This window comes from Chrysochloris asiatica, unplaced genomic scaffold (genome assembly GCF_000296735.1).
Source record: "Chrysochloris asiatica unplaced genomic scaffold, ChrAsi1.0 scaffold00007, whole genome shotgun sequence".
In the NCBI taxonomy this organism is placed as follows: Eukaryota; Metazoa; Chordata; class Mammalia; order Afrosoricida; family Chrysochloridae; genus Chrysochloris; species Chrysochloris asiatica.
This window is the reverse complement of record NW_006408525.1, coordinates 26,077,837-26,093,732: the sequence shown is the minus strand read 5'-3', so window position 1 is coordinate 26,093,732 and position 15,896 is coordinate 26,077,837. Positions and strand designations below refer to the sequence as shown.

At 38.7% G+C, this 15,896-nt stretch overlaps 1 protein-coding gene across 1 annotated transcript; it reads left to right on the top strand.

The window, feature by feature from the left end:
• The first annotated feature begins 825 nt into the window (after positions 1-825).
• KRT10 (keratin 10) lies at positions 826-4,752 on the top strand. Its single transcript, XM_006833672.1, has 8 exons — positions 826-1,464; positions 2,140-2,222; positions 2,665-2,821; positions 2,919-3,080; positions 3,170-3,295; positions 3,635-3,852; positions 4,155-4,447; positions 4,646-4,752. The coding sequence occupies exons 1-8, from the start codon at positions 826-828 to the stop codon at positions 4,750-4,752; spliced, it is 1,785 nt and encodes a 594-aa protein (XP_006833735.1).
• The last annotated feature ends 11,144 nt before the right edge of the window (positions 4,753-15,896 follow it).

The window sequence follows — 15,896 nt, the reverse complement described above, 5'->3', positions numbered from 1 at the left end:
ATTTCTTATGCTAAGAATTTCTGCATGATGGCATTCATGAAAGTCTTTACTATGATGAGTTTTAAAGTCTAAGAAACCCCAGGATCATTTCATGACTGCAGTTTTTTCAGCGTTAAAAATAATGGCATCATTAAGTTGCAAAGTTCCTCAGTCATTACATCAATATACTATATTCTGATTCTCCAAATAAATTACAAGATCCACTAATACATATACATAACATATCCTAAATTGGGGTTTTATGGCTTTAACGAGATGCTTTCAACACTAACCATTTAGAGTATGGTTTTGGGTTTTTTCTTTTGAGTTGTTTACAGTTTTCTACAAGATCCTTATCACTAGCATGATTTTGGCAGACTTTATGCTATTTGTTGCTCCAAAACATTAAAACCATTTGAAGTACGAATTTGAAAAATCTTACTTAGCTATAATTTTGTAGCTAAAATGCTTTGTTATCTATATTTGCAAACATCCTGAGCACCCTAAACTAGTGCTGAGAAAAATGGAGTATAGCAGTTGCCCAATGTTCTTCAAAAGGTGAAAATGCATAATGAAAGATAGGCTCATCTGAACTCCACCCATTTTCAGTTGCAACATAGGAAACCTCTTGCTTGTTCTTAGGGCAAATTCAAAACCATACTATTGGGATTGGTTATTAATGAAGATAACTTATGCAACCATCAACCCAAGATGCTAAGTTGACAAAAAGAGAACCATACCAGTAAGCAAAGCCCAATGCCCACGGGACACACCCTCTCAGTATATAAGGGCTTGTCACTGTCGGTGGACAGCAGCACTCACTGGCCTAACCTCGACAGCATCATCATGTCTGTTCGATACGGCTCAAGCAAGCAGTACTCTTCCTCCCGGAGTGGAGGAGGAGGAGGGTCATCCCTCAGAATTTCCACCACCAAAAGCTCCAGTGGTGGAGGATACAGCTCAGGAGGAGGGTTCAGTTGTGGCTCTTTTAGCCGGGGGAGCTCTAGTGGGGGCTGCTTTGGGGGCTCATCAGGTGGCTACGGAGGAGGAATGGGAGGAGGACTAGGAGGAGGCTTAGGTGGAGGCAGCTTCGGTGGGGGCTATGGATGTAGCAGCTTAGGTGGGGGCTACGGAGGAGGAGGCAGCTTCGGTGGGGGCAGCTTCGGTGGGGGTAGCTTCGGTGGGGGCTATGGAGGAGGAGGCAGCTTCGGTGGAGGCAGCTTCGGTGGGGGCAGCTATGGAGGTGGTTTTGGTGGTGGATTTGGAGGAGATGGTGGCCTTCTCTCCGGAAATGAAAAGGTAACCATGCAGAATCTGAATGACCGCCTGGCTTCCTACTTGGACAAAGTCCGGGCTCTGGAAGACTCAAACTATGAGCTAGAAGGCAAAATCAAGGAGTGGTATGAAAAGCATGGCAACTCAGGCCAGCGAGAGCCTCGTGACTACAGCAAATACTACAAGACCATCGAAGACCTTAAAAATCAGGTAAGGGGCATGTTTAAGTCCAACTTTAAGTCGATTCACTAGTCATGCCGTTGAGATGGATGAATCTTAAAAGGAGCACAATGTGACTGACTGTTGACTGTGTTTGACCTGGTACTTTCCTGCTTCCAGAGAGAATCTAGTCTTATTTAGAATGAATCCCTGTGAGGCTATGGCCATGGCAAACTAGCAAGATGGAAGCTTACTGAAAATGCTTCAGGTCTTAATGGGCACACAGTGAATCAAATGTAGGAGCTCACAGCTTTATTAAATGAGTCAGAACAAAGCATTATTCAGATTGATGAGTGTACCTACTGTGTACCAGTTTGGACTATATTTACTGAGAAGTGTTTATAATAATAAGTCCAAGCAAAGACAGGGGTCAGTCCATTAAACATTTGCTAAAATAGTATAGCAAAGGGAAGTACCCTGGCAGGAGCACATTTATACCATTCAGTTAGTTAACAGAAAGGGATAACACAGAAATGGGCGGCTAGAGAAACTTGAAGAGAACAAATGATTTAAATTTGAGCATATAAGTAAGCCTGTACTATTTTATATTTAATATAAAACTTTCTCAAAAAACATATAAGAAACAGCATAAAAATGCCTGCGTGGCACCATAAAAGCCATCTCTGTATGTGAGCACTTTGGGAGTAAGTGTACCTCTCCCTTCAGATCCTCAACCTGACCACTGACAATGCTGGTGTCCTGCTCCAAATCGACAATGCCAGGCTGGCCGCGGATGACTTCAGAATGAAGTAAGATAACCATGTTGTCACAATGGCTTTGGGTGCCTCACAACAGCATTACATTTTCTTGAATTCATTAAAACTGAAATATTACTGCAGTTTCCTGAGAAATTTCCTACTTCAATATTACCTGTTTGGCAAAATATTCAAGGAAGAAAATACATTTGAATTAACTACAAAACTACTTTGGGAGTACTTTAAGATAAGCATTTAACTACTAACCATAAGGGTGGTGGTTCAAACCTTCAGAGTCGCTATGATTCAGAATCAACTCGATGGCAATTAATAACAACAAAACTTTGCATCAAACCACTAAATATTTCTATGAGTTAGCGAATGATAAATGCTCCCATGATATAAAATCAATTCTATATTAACTTTTAAATAGTCTCTGCCAATATTCACTTCCCTCCCTAAGTTATACCTACCATTTGTATCACGCTTGCTTCAGATATGAGAACGAGGTCGCCTTACGCCAGAGCGTGGAGGCCGATATCAACGGCCTGCGCAGAGTGTTGGACGAGCTGACCCTGACCAAGGCCGACTTGGAGATGCAGATTGAGAGCCTGACTGAAGAGTTGGCCTACCTGAAGAAGAACCACGAAGAGGTAATGCAAAAGTTACACTTCCTCTTGTAAAAGAAAAAAAAAATGGCTCATTGTGGTAACTGTGACGTCATTAAATCGGTCTTAATCCCTTGAACAGGAAATGAAAGACCTTCAGAATGTATCCACTGGTGACGTGAATGTGGAAATGAATGCTGCCCCAGGTGTCGATCTGACCGAACTTCTGAATAACATGAGAAGCCAATACGAACAACTTGCTGAACAAAACCGCAAAGATGCGGAAGCCTGGTTTAATGAAAAGGTAAAGTCAATCTTCCTTCAGAGCGAAGCCTTCAGAAGTTCTCACTTCAGAATTGCCTCACCTTTCCCTCCTGTTTTTCAATACTATAGAGCAAGGAACTGACTACAGAAATTGACAGTAACATTGAACAAATGTCCAGCTACAAATCTGAGATTACCGAATTAAGACGCAGTGTTCAAGCTTTGGAAATCGAACTACAGTCTCAACTAGCCCTGGTATGTTAATACTGCTCTCTTTAAATGACTTCAACTTTATTATATAAACCTTCATATTAACATAAGAATAGCAGCAATAAGATGCAACACAACAGAAAAATGCAGTAAGGGTAAGAAAAAAACGAATAAAATTAGATATCCTAAATTGGGGGTGGAGAGAATCAATGGTATGGTATTGACACTGACCTAAAGTGCTGAGATTGAAATGTCATTACACGTAAAGCAAAAATTCATTTCTTTATTCACCCATATAATTTCTTATTAAATCATTGAATTAAGTTTTACTGCACTTAATTAATCAATGAAACTTCTAAATCACACAATATTTTCTCTTCTCAGAAACAGTCCCTGGAAGCTTCCTTGGCAGAAACAGAAGGTCGTTACTGCGTGCAGCTCTCACAGATTCAAGGCCAGATCAGTTCTCTGGAGGAACAACTTCAACAGATTCGAGCTGAAACCGAGTGCCAAAATACCGAGTACCAACAGCTCCTGGATATTAAAATCCGACTGGAGAATGAAATTCAAACCTACCGCAGCCTCCTAGAAGGAGAGGGAAGGTAAACTGGGAAATATATATATTTTTTCCCATTAACTTGTTCAAGCCCCCTCATATATCCCAAGCTGTGCTTTTATCTAATAGTCCAGCTAGTAAGGATTCTCCAAAACCTCAAAGGCTCAGAGAACAACAAAAAACAGTGCAACAACACTGTTAACTCCTCATAACTTAAGACTTGTGTCTATAAAACTGTGTAAACGGATGGGTTTCATATACATAGCCGACAGGGTTTGCTCATTTTCTAGTGACACTTATTTTGTCCAATGATTGAGTAACTGAATGTGACCCTCCCCCGATCCTCAGTAGTTCCGGTGGTGGCTCCTATGGCGGTGGACGAGGCGGTGGCCGCGGCGGCGGAAGTTCCGGCGGCGGCAGCGGCGGCTCTTACGGCGGCGGCAGTTCCGGCGGCGGCAGCGGCGGCGGCTCTTACGGCGGCGGAAGTTCCGGCGGTGGCGGCAGCTACGGCGGCGGCAGCTCTAGCGGCGGCGGTTCTGGCGGTGGCCAGGGCGGAAGTGGAGGCTACAAGACTTCCTCTTCCTCCTCCGGTGGTGGAGAGTCCTCTTCAAAAGGACCAAGGTCAGCCGAAACTAGCTGGGGTAATCAGAATCAGTTTTAACTTTATGTGATGATTTGGTGGCTTTTGAAACTCTAGAACTGTTTTAAAAGTATAAGACTTTTAAAGAGTTCTATTTGCTTTTTTCATTAGTGGTAGCAGTATTTCGTTGTTAATGAGCAAAGACGCACACAGATTGTTTAGTCTGAATTCCAATTGCTTTTTCGTTCTTCACTTACAGATACTAACAAGGCCAGAGTAATCAAGACAATTATTGAAGAAGTGACACCTGATGGTAGAGTCCTTTCGTCTATGGTTGAATCAGAAACCAAGAAACATTACTATTAAGCTACATCCAGAGGAAAGAGTCTCCCTACACACGGGCCATTATAGATGCTTGGAAAACAACATCTCCAAGAAAACACTTCCGTCTTAATTGTCTATGGAAACAGGTTCACTCCTTGAAAATAAGTGTCTAAAAGGTGTTTTGTGGTTTCTGTATTTCTTCTTTTTGCTTTACCAGAAAGTGTTCTTTGATGAAAAGAAAAACTTTCTATTCTCATTTATTGATGAATTTCAATAAACTTTCTTACTGATGCAAATTATCCACTTTGGTCAGAATTGCCTTTATTTAAGTCAGAAAACATTTTTTACATTAATAGCAAAATACAGCATTTGAAGGTTGATTCATCCAAAACCTCTTCAGACCGAAGAATTACTACAGACTGTAGTTCTGGCTTCTCTGAAGTGAGTTTTTAATTCTTGTGTGTACAAACTACCAGTACGATCACTAAGAAAGAAGTCTGTGCATTGCCAACCTTACTCTTTCTTAAAAACGCAATCTGTGGAGAGCTTTACAGCTCTCTGGCTTCAACCTCAAACTATTTTGTTCCTATAATTTTTTAAATATCCAGATTAAGACTCCAAAAATAAAATTAATTGGAAATATCACATTTTCCAATTACACAACTTCGTATTTTTTCCTGCTCTCATTTTCTTCCCATTATTATATTGCTTCTGTCCAATTGTTAGGGCCTTAAGAGGTATCTTCTAATATTTACCAGCCCAGAAAATCTATCACTCCAATATGAATTATTTAATGTCTAACAAGTAAACTTGAGAAGCTCTCTCAGGACACAGTGACGCTAATATGACCAAAGGAATACCTCTAGGTCTAGGTCCCTGCCTTACCCAACTCTTCTCAGTAGTTCGGACTAAAGACCTGTTAGTTCTGCAGGGTCGGCCCATTCACACATCCCTCAACCAGAAAGAATCCATCCTGATACTGCTTAGTATTTTGCTAACATAGTGGGGTGGTGATTCCCGGTTAGGATTCATGGTGTGGCACTGTAGGATAAGCACTGGCCCAAAAGGTTGGTTTGAACTGCAAAGTTGGCAGTTGAAACTCACCTGACTCAGTGGTACTTAACAACAATACCCTGGCAAGAACGATTTCTTACTCAGAACATTGAGTTCTGGTGTGGTGCTGTAGGATAAACACTGGACCGAAACATCGCTTTGAACTGTAAGGTCATTGGTTCAAACTCACCAGCTATCCCTCAGAAACCCTATATGGGTCGCTATGAGTCAGAACTGACTGACTGGCACTTAACAACAATAGTGGGGTGGGACAGGGAGGGGTTGTTGGTTGACACTGAGTTGGTTTCAACTAATAGCAACCTTATGTCAACAGAATGAAACACTGCCCAGTTCTGCATCACACTCATAATTACTGTGTGTGAGCCCACTGTTGCAGTCACTGTTTGTCAGTGCGTCTTGTTAAGGGCCTTCCTCCTTGTCCTTAACCCTCCATTTTACCTAGCACAGTGTCCTTCGCCAGGGACTGGCCCCTCCTGATAACATGTCTAAAACTAGCTTATGTTCCTTGATGAGATCCTGTATTAGCTATCTATGTCTACCAAGTAGCAGCCTTCCTCAGTATCTGTCCTTGTCTAAGCTGGTACCACATACTACCATAGTCCAGAAACTATAGTCACTATCCCTCTTTCAATTCATGTGCCTCTTCATTGATATCTTACAAGCCACTTGTTTTGAAAGACGCTTTACCAAAGAAGATGCACAAATGGCAAATAAGCCTATGAAAATATGCTCAATAGCATTAATCTTTATAGAAACACAAAGTAAAACTATAATAAAATCTTTATAGAATTACAAAGTCTAGCTCTGGACTGCTAGACTCAAAGTGTAAGAGAAGATTCAGAGCAACTGGAATTCTCATACATGTAAAATTGTGGTTTCATAGTTTCTCACAAAGTTTAACATAAACTTAGCATATGACCCAGGAATCCCATTCCTAAGTATTTATCCAAGAGAAATGAAAACATCTCTGTTTATCATGAATATGCTGAAGGATAAGTACTGAGCCCTAAGTTCAGTTTGAACTACAAGGTCAGCAGTTCAAACCCACCAGTCATTCCTAAGAAACCCTAGGTTTCACAGGGTCACTGTGAGTCAACACTGACTCAATAGCACTTAAGAACAACAAAATGTTGACAGCAGCTTTATTCGTTATCATCAAGCCTTGAAACAACTCAAATGCCCATCAACTAGTAAATGGAAAATAAAATTACAATGAGATAGTCTTCAGTAATAAAAAGTATAAAATGTGATTGAAATCTCAAAACATGATGCTAAGTGGGAGAAACAGACTCAAATGACTATACTGTATTTCACTTATATGAAGTTGTGGAAAACTTCAAACTACAGGGCTAGAAAACAGATCAGTATTGGGGTAGAGATGGGGAAGTTAGTGAGGGGAGCGTGTCTACAGAGGAGCACGAAAACTTTTTGAAAGGATGGAAATATCCTATATCTTGTTTCTGGTATTGGTCATCAACTAAATTTGTTGTCACATCAAAGTGGTTACCAACTGGGCTGCCGAGCTCAGGGTCAGCAGTTCGAAACTACCAGCTGTTCCGCGGGAGAAAGATGAGGCTTTCTGCTCCCGTAAAGATTTACAATCTCGAAAACCCTGTACAGGGTCACTATGAGTCAGAACTGACTCCACGGCATATAACACCACCACCACCAAAAAAGTAAAATTTGATGTACATTATACCTCAACAAACCTGATTTAAAACAATTGAAGTGAAAACAGTGACATTTAATTTTATTTGATTTTTTCTTTTTTTTAGTGTATCGATTTCTATTATATTTTCAGCTTTTAAAAAAAATAAAATTTGTACTCTAGGGATTGCAGAGCATAAAAATCCCTTTATAGCAAAGGATATAACACACAAATAATTTTCTTATAATGGACATCTGAATGAATATATTTCAGAAAACATAATCCATGGAACGTAGAGATGAATTAAACTGGCCCATACCCTGTGTGTTTAATTCATCAAATCTGTTCTTCAGATGATCTCTAAGTTCAGGAGGGATAAATTCAGGATCATAGATTTGTTTTCATTTTCTTCAGCTTTAATTTGAATTTGCATATCAGTAATTGATGGTCTGTTCCACAGTCTGCCCCTGGCCTTGTCTTCACTGGTGATATGGAACTTTTCCATCTTCTCTTTCCACAGATGTAGTCAATTTGATTTCTATGTGTTCCATCTGGCGAGGTCCATGTGTATAGTCGTCTCTTATGCTGTCTAAAGATGGCACCTGACAACAACATACCCTGTGTATAATCATAAAAATTTATACTTGTGTAACTTCTAATTATAAAGAAAAGATGGAAATGTCATAACATACAATCTTTCAAATTTCTTTTGGCTCTTCTGGAATGTTTTGGTAGTTGGTTTGAGAATGCTGATGAGTAATGTTTGGATGACGGTGTTGCTTGTGGTGGAAAGAGAAAAAGGGAGTTGGTAGATAATTGATATTTGATGCCATGCCAAAAGAAATATGAAGACTTCACAGTATTTTTGTCTTCGGTGTATTCTCCTGACCCTGTATTAAGAGCTTTCTTCAATTTGTCTTACTACCACTGATTACTTATTTCTTTTCATCTACTTCTCCCCAGCCCATCCAAAACGTTCTTGTTTAATAACTGGAATTAATATATAAATGAATGTATGCAAAAACTGTGGCTTGTAGTAGGCACTAAGATATTTATTGGTTGATCATTCAATCACTATTTATCTACTATCCAAAGCAATAGAGATAATATAAAGAATGAAATACAATCCCACAAAAACCCATAAGTAGTAGAAATAGACAAGTACTCAGACAACAGGGTGAAAAGGACTACATAGAAATAAGCCCAGTTGCTATGGAAGGTTTTTTGTTTACTTTTAACTACTTTTTTGAGCAGATGCTTCACCAAGCAAGATACACTTACGGCAAATAAGTCCACACAAAAAAGAACAACATTACTAGTCATTGCTGTTGGTAAGTGCTACCCAATTTCCTCCAACTCATAGCAACCCTATGCACAACAGAACCAAACACAGCTGGCTGTGTTTTTATGTTTGGGCCCATTGTTCCTTCCCCTGTACCAATCCATCTCACTGAGGGTCTTCCTCTTTCCTGCTGATCCTCCACTTTACCAAGGGCCCAGTCCCTTCTTACAACATGTCCAAAGTATTTAAGACCAAGTCTCAACATCCTCACTTCCAAGCAACATTCTGGCTGTACATCATACAAGATATATTTGTTTGTTCTTTTGGCAGTCCATGGTACTTTCCAAATTCTTCACCAACACCACAATTAAATGCATCAACTCATCTGCAGTCGTCCTTATTCACTGTCCAGCTTTAACATATATGTATGGCTTGAGTCAGGCATACCCTAATCCTCAAAGTGACATCTGTACTCTTCAACACTTTGGTTTTGTTGTTAAGTGACATCCAGCTGGTTCCGTCTTATAGTGACCCCTGTCTAGGGCTTCCAAGAAGCAGCTGGTGAGTTTAACACTTTAAAGGGGTTTTTTGCAGCAAATCTGCCCACTGCAGTATGTCCCTTGATTTCTTGACTGCTGCTTCCATAAGCTTTAATTGTGAATTCAAGTAAAATGAAATCTTTGACTACTTCAATCTTTTCTCCGTTTATCATGATGTTGTCTGTTGATTGACTTGTGGAGATTTTTATTTTCTTTACATTGAATTGCAATCTATTCTGAAGGTTGTCATCTTTGATCTTCATCAGTGCTTCAAGCCTGCAAGGTTGTGTCATCTGCAAATTGCAGGTGATGCCATGTTCTTCTTCATATAGTCCAGTTTCTCAGATTATTTGCTCAACATACAGACTGAATAAGTATAGTGAAAGGATAGAAGCCTGATTCAAAGCTTTCTTGATTTTAAACCCCTCAGTATCCCCTTGCTCTATTTAATCACTGCCTATTGGACTTCGTACAGGTTCCCCATGAGCACAATTAAGTGTTCTGGAGTACCCATTCGCTCAAATGTTATCCATAGTTTGTTATGATCCACACAGTCGACTCTCCTTGCATAGTTAATAAAATTCAAGTAAACATCCTTCCGGTATCCTCTGCTTTAGGTCAAGATCCATCTGATGTCAGCAATGAAATACCTTGTCCCACGTCCTTTTCTGAATCTGGCTCCCTGTTGATATATTCCAGCAACAGTTTTTTAATGATCTTAAGCAAAATTTTATGCATGTGTGATATTAATAATATTGTTCAAAATTTTCCTCATTCTATTGGGTCACCTTTCTTTGGAATGGGCACAAATATGGATCTCTTCCAATTGTTGGCCAAGTTAGTTGTCTTTCAAATTTCTTGGCATAGATGAGTGAGTGCCTCCAGTGCTACATCAGTTGGTTGAAAGATTTCCATTTGTATTCCCTCAATTCCTGGAGGCTTGTTTTTCACTAATGCCTTCAGCGCAGCTCGGACTTGTTCCTTCAGTATCATTGGTTCTTTATCATACACTCCCTTCTGAAATGGTTGAACATCCACCAATTTTTTTTGATATTCCTTCCATCTTCTTTCGATGTTTCAATATTGCAACCCAAGGCTTGAATTTTTTCTTCAGTTCTTTCAACTTGAGACATTCTAATTGTGTTCTTCCCTTTTGGTTTTCTAACTCCAGGTCTTTGCACATTTCATTATAATACTTGACTTTGTCTTCTTGAGTTTCCCTTTTAATTTTTCTGTTCAGTTCTTTACCTTCATCATTTCTTCCTGTTGCTTTAGCTTTATGCTCAAGAGCAAGTTTCAGAGTCTCTTTTGACATCCTTGTTGGTCTTTTCTTTCCTATCTCTTTAATGGCCTTTTGTGTTCTTCATGTATGATTTTCTTGATGTCATCCCACAACTCATCAGGTCTGCAGTCAGTATTCAATACATCATATCTGTTCTTCAGATGGTCTCTAAATTAAGGTGGCATATACTCAATGTTGTGAAAAGTTTAATTTTTCTTTGGCTTCAGCCTGATTTTGCTTATGAGGAATTGATGGTCTGTCCCACAGTCAGCCCCTGATTTTGTTTTGGTTGATGTAATTGAGTCTCTCCATCATCTCTTCCCACATATATAGTCAGTTTGATACCTGTGTATTCCATCTGACCAATTCCATGTGTGTGGTCACCATTTTATGTTGTTGAAAAAAAGTATTTTCTATGAACAAGTCATTGGTCTTGCAAAGTTATAGCATGCAATCTCCAGTGTCATTTCTATCACCAAGGTCTTAAATGGTACCTGCCAAAGTTTCCTGTGTGCTGCCTGACCTGCCAATCTTGGTTTGTCTGACCCACAGACTTGGGACTTGCCCATCTCTTCAACTATGTGAGCCATTTCTTTGATATAAACTTCTTTATATATACATATATAACCTTCATTGGTTTCACTTCTGTAGAGAACCCAGCCTAAGACAGTCTCTCATTATTATCATGGATTGTCTCTTTCTCTTTTCAGCTCTATTAAAATTTGTGTACATATTTTAGGGCTCTTTCATTGGGTGTGTAGATGCTTATTATGGTTACGTCCTCTTGTTAGATTGACCCATTATTAATTATGCAATGTCCTTCCTTGTCTCTTTTGCTGGTTTTTGTCTTAAAGTAACTTTTCTCAGAATTTAATATTGTGACGTCTGTTCTTTTTGTTTGTTTCATTTGTTTGGTATGTTTTTTCATCCTTTGATTTTTAGCTAATTTTTTGTGTGTTTAAGGTGTGTCTCTTGTAGACAGCAGATTGAAGGGTCATGCGTTCCTACCCATTCTGCTACTCTCTATCTTGACTGCTACATTTAATCTATTTACAGTCAGTGTCGTTATTGATAAGCTTGAATGTATTGCTTTCATTTTGCTAGGTTGTGTGTATGTGATGTCGTGGTGATGGTTTCTTTGCTCCATATATTTTTCTGTGTCGAATACGTTTTGTTTATGTACCTTCTTATAATTTCCTTCATCACTATGGGTTTAGTGTTTACTGACTCCTTATGGTTTCCTTCTTTATTTTGGTGACAGGTTTATTAATTTTCTTTGAGGTTACCCTGTAATTTGTTATTTATTCCCCCAAGTTTATAACAGTTCATTCTATTTTGACATTGTCTTAACTTCCTCTCCCTCTGGATGTGTTAGAACTGTACCATTTGTTCTTTCATTTTGCTTTGTTGTTGTCATCATTTATAAATTGACATTCCTAGGTACATATTTTTTGTCTTGTGGTTTTCATTTCTTTTTGATATTGGTACATCTGCCAAGAAATTTGGAAGACAGTTAGCTGGCTAACTGATTGTAAGAGGTCCATAACTGTGCCCATTCCAAAGAGAGGTGATCCAATGGAATACCAAAATTATCGGACAATATCATTCATATAGTACACAAGCAAAATTTTGCTAAAGATAAATCAAAAATGGCTGCAATAGTACATTCACAGGGAACTTCCTGTTGATGATGTGGAACAAAGGATATAATTTCTGACATCAGATGGATCTTGGCTTCAGATGAAAGCAGAGAAGACCAGAAAGATGTTTACCTGTGCTTTATTGACTACTCAAAAGCTTTTGATTGTGTGAATCATGAGAAGCTAATGACAACATTACGGAGAATGAGTATTCCAGAACACTTAATTGGGCTCATAAGGAATCTGTAGATAGACCAAGAGGCGGTTGTTCAAACAGAACAAGGGAACACTGAATGGTTTTAAATTAGGAAAGGTGTGTGCCAGGGTTGTATTATTCTTTCATCATACGTATTCAATCTGTATGCTGAGTAAATAATTCAAGCTGAATAATATGAAGAAAAACATGGCATCAGGTTGAAGGAAGACTCATTAACAACCTGCAATGTGTAAATGATACAAACTTGATTGCTGAAAATGAAGAGTACTTAAAATACTTACTGATGAAAATCAAAGATCACAGCCTTTGGTATGGGGTGCACATCAATGTAAAGAGAGCAAAACTCCTCACCACTGGACTAATAAATAATATCAAGGTAAATGGAGAAAAGATTGATGTTATCAAAGACTTAATGTTGCTCAGATCCACCATCGACACTCATGGAAGCAGCAGTCACAAAATCAATGATACACTGCATTAAGCAAATCTGCTGTACCAGACCTCTTTAAAGTGTTCAAGGGCAAAGGTAAGCTGAAATGGGCAGATATTGGTTATTTTGAATTGGATAATCATTTGGTTTATTTACTATACTGAGAACAGCAAATCAAAGAGGAATGGAGATGTATTGCTCATAAAAAAGAGCACTTCAAGATCTTGGTACCTGAAGTACCACTTCAAGATCAAAAAGGGGGGTGGGGGTGGGGAGAACACACTCAGCATTTCTCAAGTTGAAAAAACTGAAGAAAAAAAATCAAGCTTCTACATGCCATGCTGAAGGATATCCGGGTGGCAATGTAAGATAAGTACTACACTGCAAGGTCAGTTTGAACCACAAATTCAGAGATTCAAACCCACCAGCCACCCCTAGGAAGCCCTAAATAGAGTTGCTCTGAGTCAGAACTAACTCTATGGCACTTAATAGCAACAACAACAACAACAACAACATGGGGAAAATATTGAATGATTTTTGGAGCATCGAAAGAATAAACAGTCACTGCACCAAACAGAATTGGTTGATGTTTAATCATTTCAAGAAGCACCATAGGATCAAGAATCAATTTTATTAAAGGAAAAAGTCCAAACTATACTGAAGGCTTTGGCTACAAACAAAACACTAGGAACTGACTGACTACAAATAGAACCGTTCCAACAAGTGGAGGCAGCATTGGAGGGCATCACTGATTTGTACAAAGAAATTTGGAAGACAACTATCTGGTCAACCCGTGGGAAGAACTAGATATGTGTGCCCATTCCAAAGAAAGGTAACTCAGTGGAGTGCTGAACTCATTGAACAATATCATTAATATCACAAGCAAGTAAAAGTTTGCTAAAGATAATTTTAAAATGGTTCTACAGTAAGACAGGGAGCTGCCAGAAATTCAAGCTGATTCAGAAGAGGATTTAGATCTAGTAACATCATTGCTGGCATCAGTTGTACCTTGACTGAAAGTAAACAATACCAGAAAAATGCTCATAGTGCTTTATTATGCAAAGGTTGTATAGATCATACCAAACTATGGAAAACATTGCAAAGAAGGTGCGTTCCAAAACACTTAATTGTGCTCATGAGCAATCTGTACATAGACCAAGAAGCAGTCATTAGAACAAAACAAGGGGATATTGAATGGCTTAAAATCAGCAAAGGTGTGTGTCAAGGTTGTATCCTTCCACCACATTCAATCTGTATGCTGAGCAAATACTCTGAGAAGCTGGATTATATGAAGAAGAACGTGACATCAGGATTAGAGGAAGACTTGTTAACAACCTGCGATATAAAGATGACACAACCTTGCTTGCTGCACATGAAGAGGACTTAGAATACTTACTGATGAAGATCAAAGATTCCAGTCTTCAGTGTGGACTGGATTGCACCCCAGTGTAAAGAAAACAAAAATCCTCACAACTGGACCAATAAATAAATTAAACCATGATAAATAGAGAAAAGACTGAAGTTTTCAGAGACTTCATTTTGCTTGAATGCACAATCAACTCTCATTGAAGCAGCAGCCAAGAAATAAAATGGCATACTGCTTTAGACAAATCTGTTGCACACAACCCTTTAATGTGTTCAGTTGATTCACATACATGTGAAAGTGTACAATGAATAAGGAAGAACATAGCAAAATTGATGCATTTGAGTTACAGTATTGGTGAATAATATTAAAAGTATCATGGACTGCCAGAAGAACAAATCTGTGTTGAAAGAAACGTACCCAGAATGCTCCTTAGAAGTTAGGATATTGAAACTTTGTTTTTTGTCCTTTGGGCATGTTCTCAGGAGGGACCGGTCCCTGGAGAAAGAGATCATGCTCGGTAAAACAGAGGATCAGCAAAAAAGAGGAAGACACTCAATGGGATGGATTGACATGGTAGCAGCAACAATGAGTTCAAACAACAACAACAATTGTGAGGTTGGTGCCAGACTGGACAGTGTTTTGTTCTGTTGTGTATAATAGGGTCACTATGAGTCTGAATCCATTCAATGACATCTAACATAGCTAGGTAAACTCTTGGGTGATATTGTTGTGTGTTTTAATCTCAGGTCATTGTCCCCTGCTTGTTGGTTCTCTGTCCAAAAGTCTCCCTTTTGGCATTTATTGGGAGGTTATTCTGGGTTTTACAAATTCCCTTAATTTCTGTTTATCTGGAAATGTCCTAATTTTGCTATAAGTTTTGAGGGACAGTTTTTCTGAATGTATAATTCTAAACTGGAATTTTTTCTTTCTGAGTTATAGATGTGCCACCCCATTGCTTTCTTGGTTACATAGTTTCTGCCAAGAAATCGGAGCTTAATTTTACTGGTTCTCCTCTGTAGGTAATTTCCATTTTTCCCAGAGCTGCTTTTTGGATGATTCTTTTGATTTAACAACATATGTACAAAATCTCTACAAAAAGTTAGCAAAACATTGCTGATAACAAATAAAGAAATCTAAATTTGAAAAGAGATAGATCTTGCTTATGGATTGGACAAGTCAATGGAGGTAAGACATCACTACTCTCAAGGCTGATATATAGCTTTAATACAATCCCAACACCTTTTTATAGAAATTGACAAGCTGATTTTTTAAAATTTATGTAAAGTTAGAAAGTATCAAGAATTGCCAAAACAACCTTGAAAAATAAGAACAAAATCAGAAGGTTTGCTTGACCTAACTTCAAAACTGGTCATAAAGTTGCAAGACAGTATAGAACTAGCCTTGAGTTACACAAAAAATGAAGGAAATGGAATAAAGAGTTCAGAACAGACTCACACTTATGAAATAAATTGATTTTCAACAACATACCAAAGCAATTCAATGGTGCTGCAACAATCAGACATCAATGTGGAAAAAAATCCTAGTCTCACAAGACATACAAAAATTAACCCACTTTTATATACAAATATAAAATGTAAACCTATAAAGCTTATAAAACAAACATAGAAGACTATGGTGTGGCACTGTAGAATCAGCAGTAGACTGCGAACCAGTGGTCGACAGTTCAAACCCACTAGCTTTTTCTTGG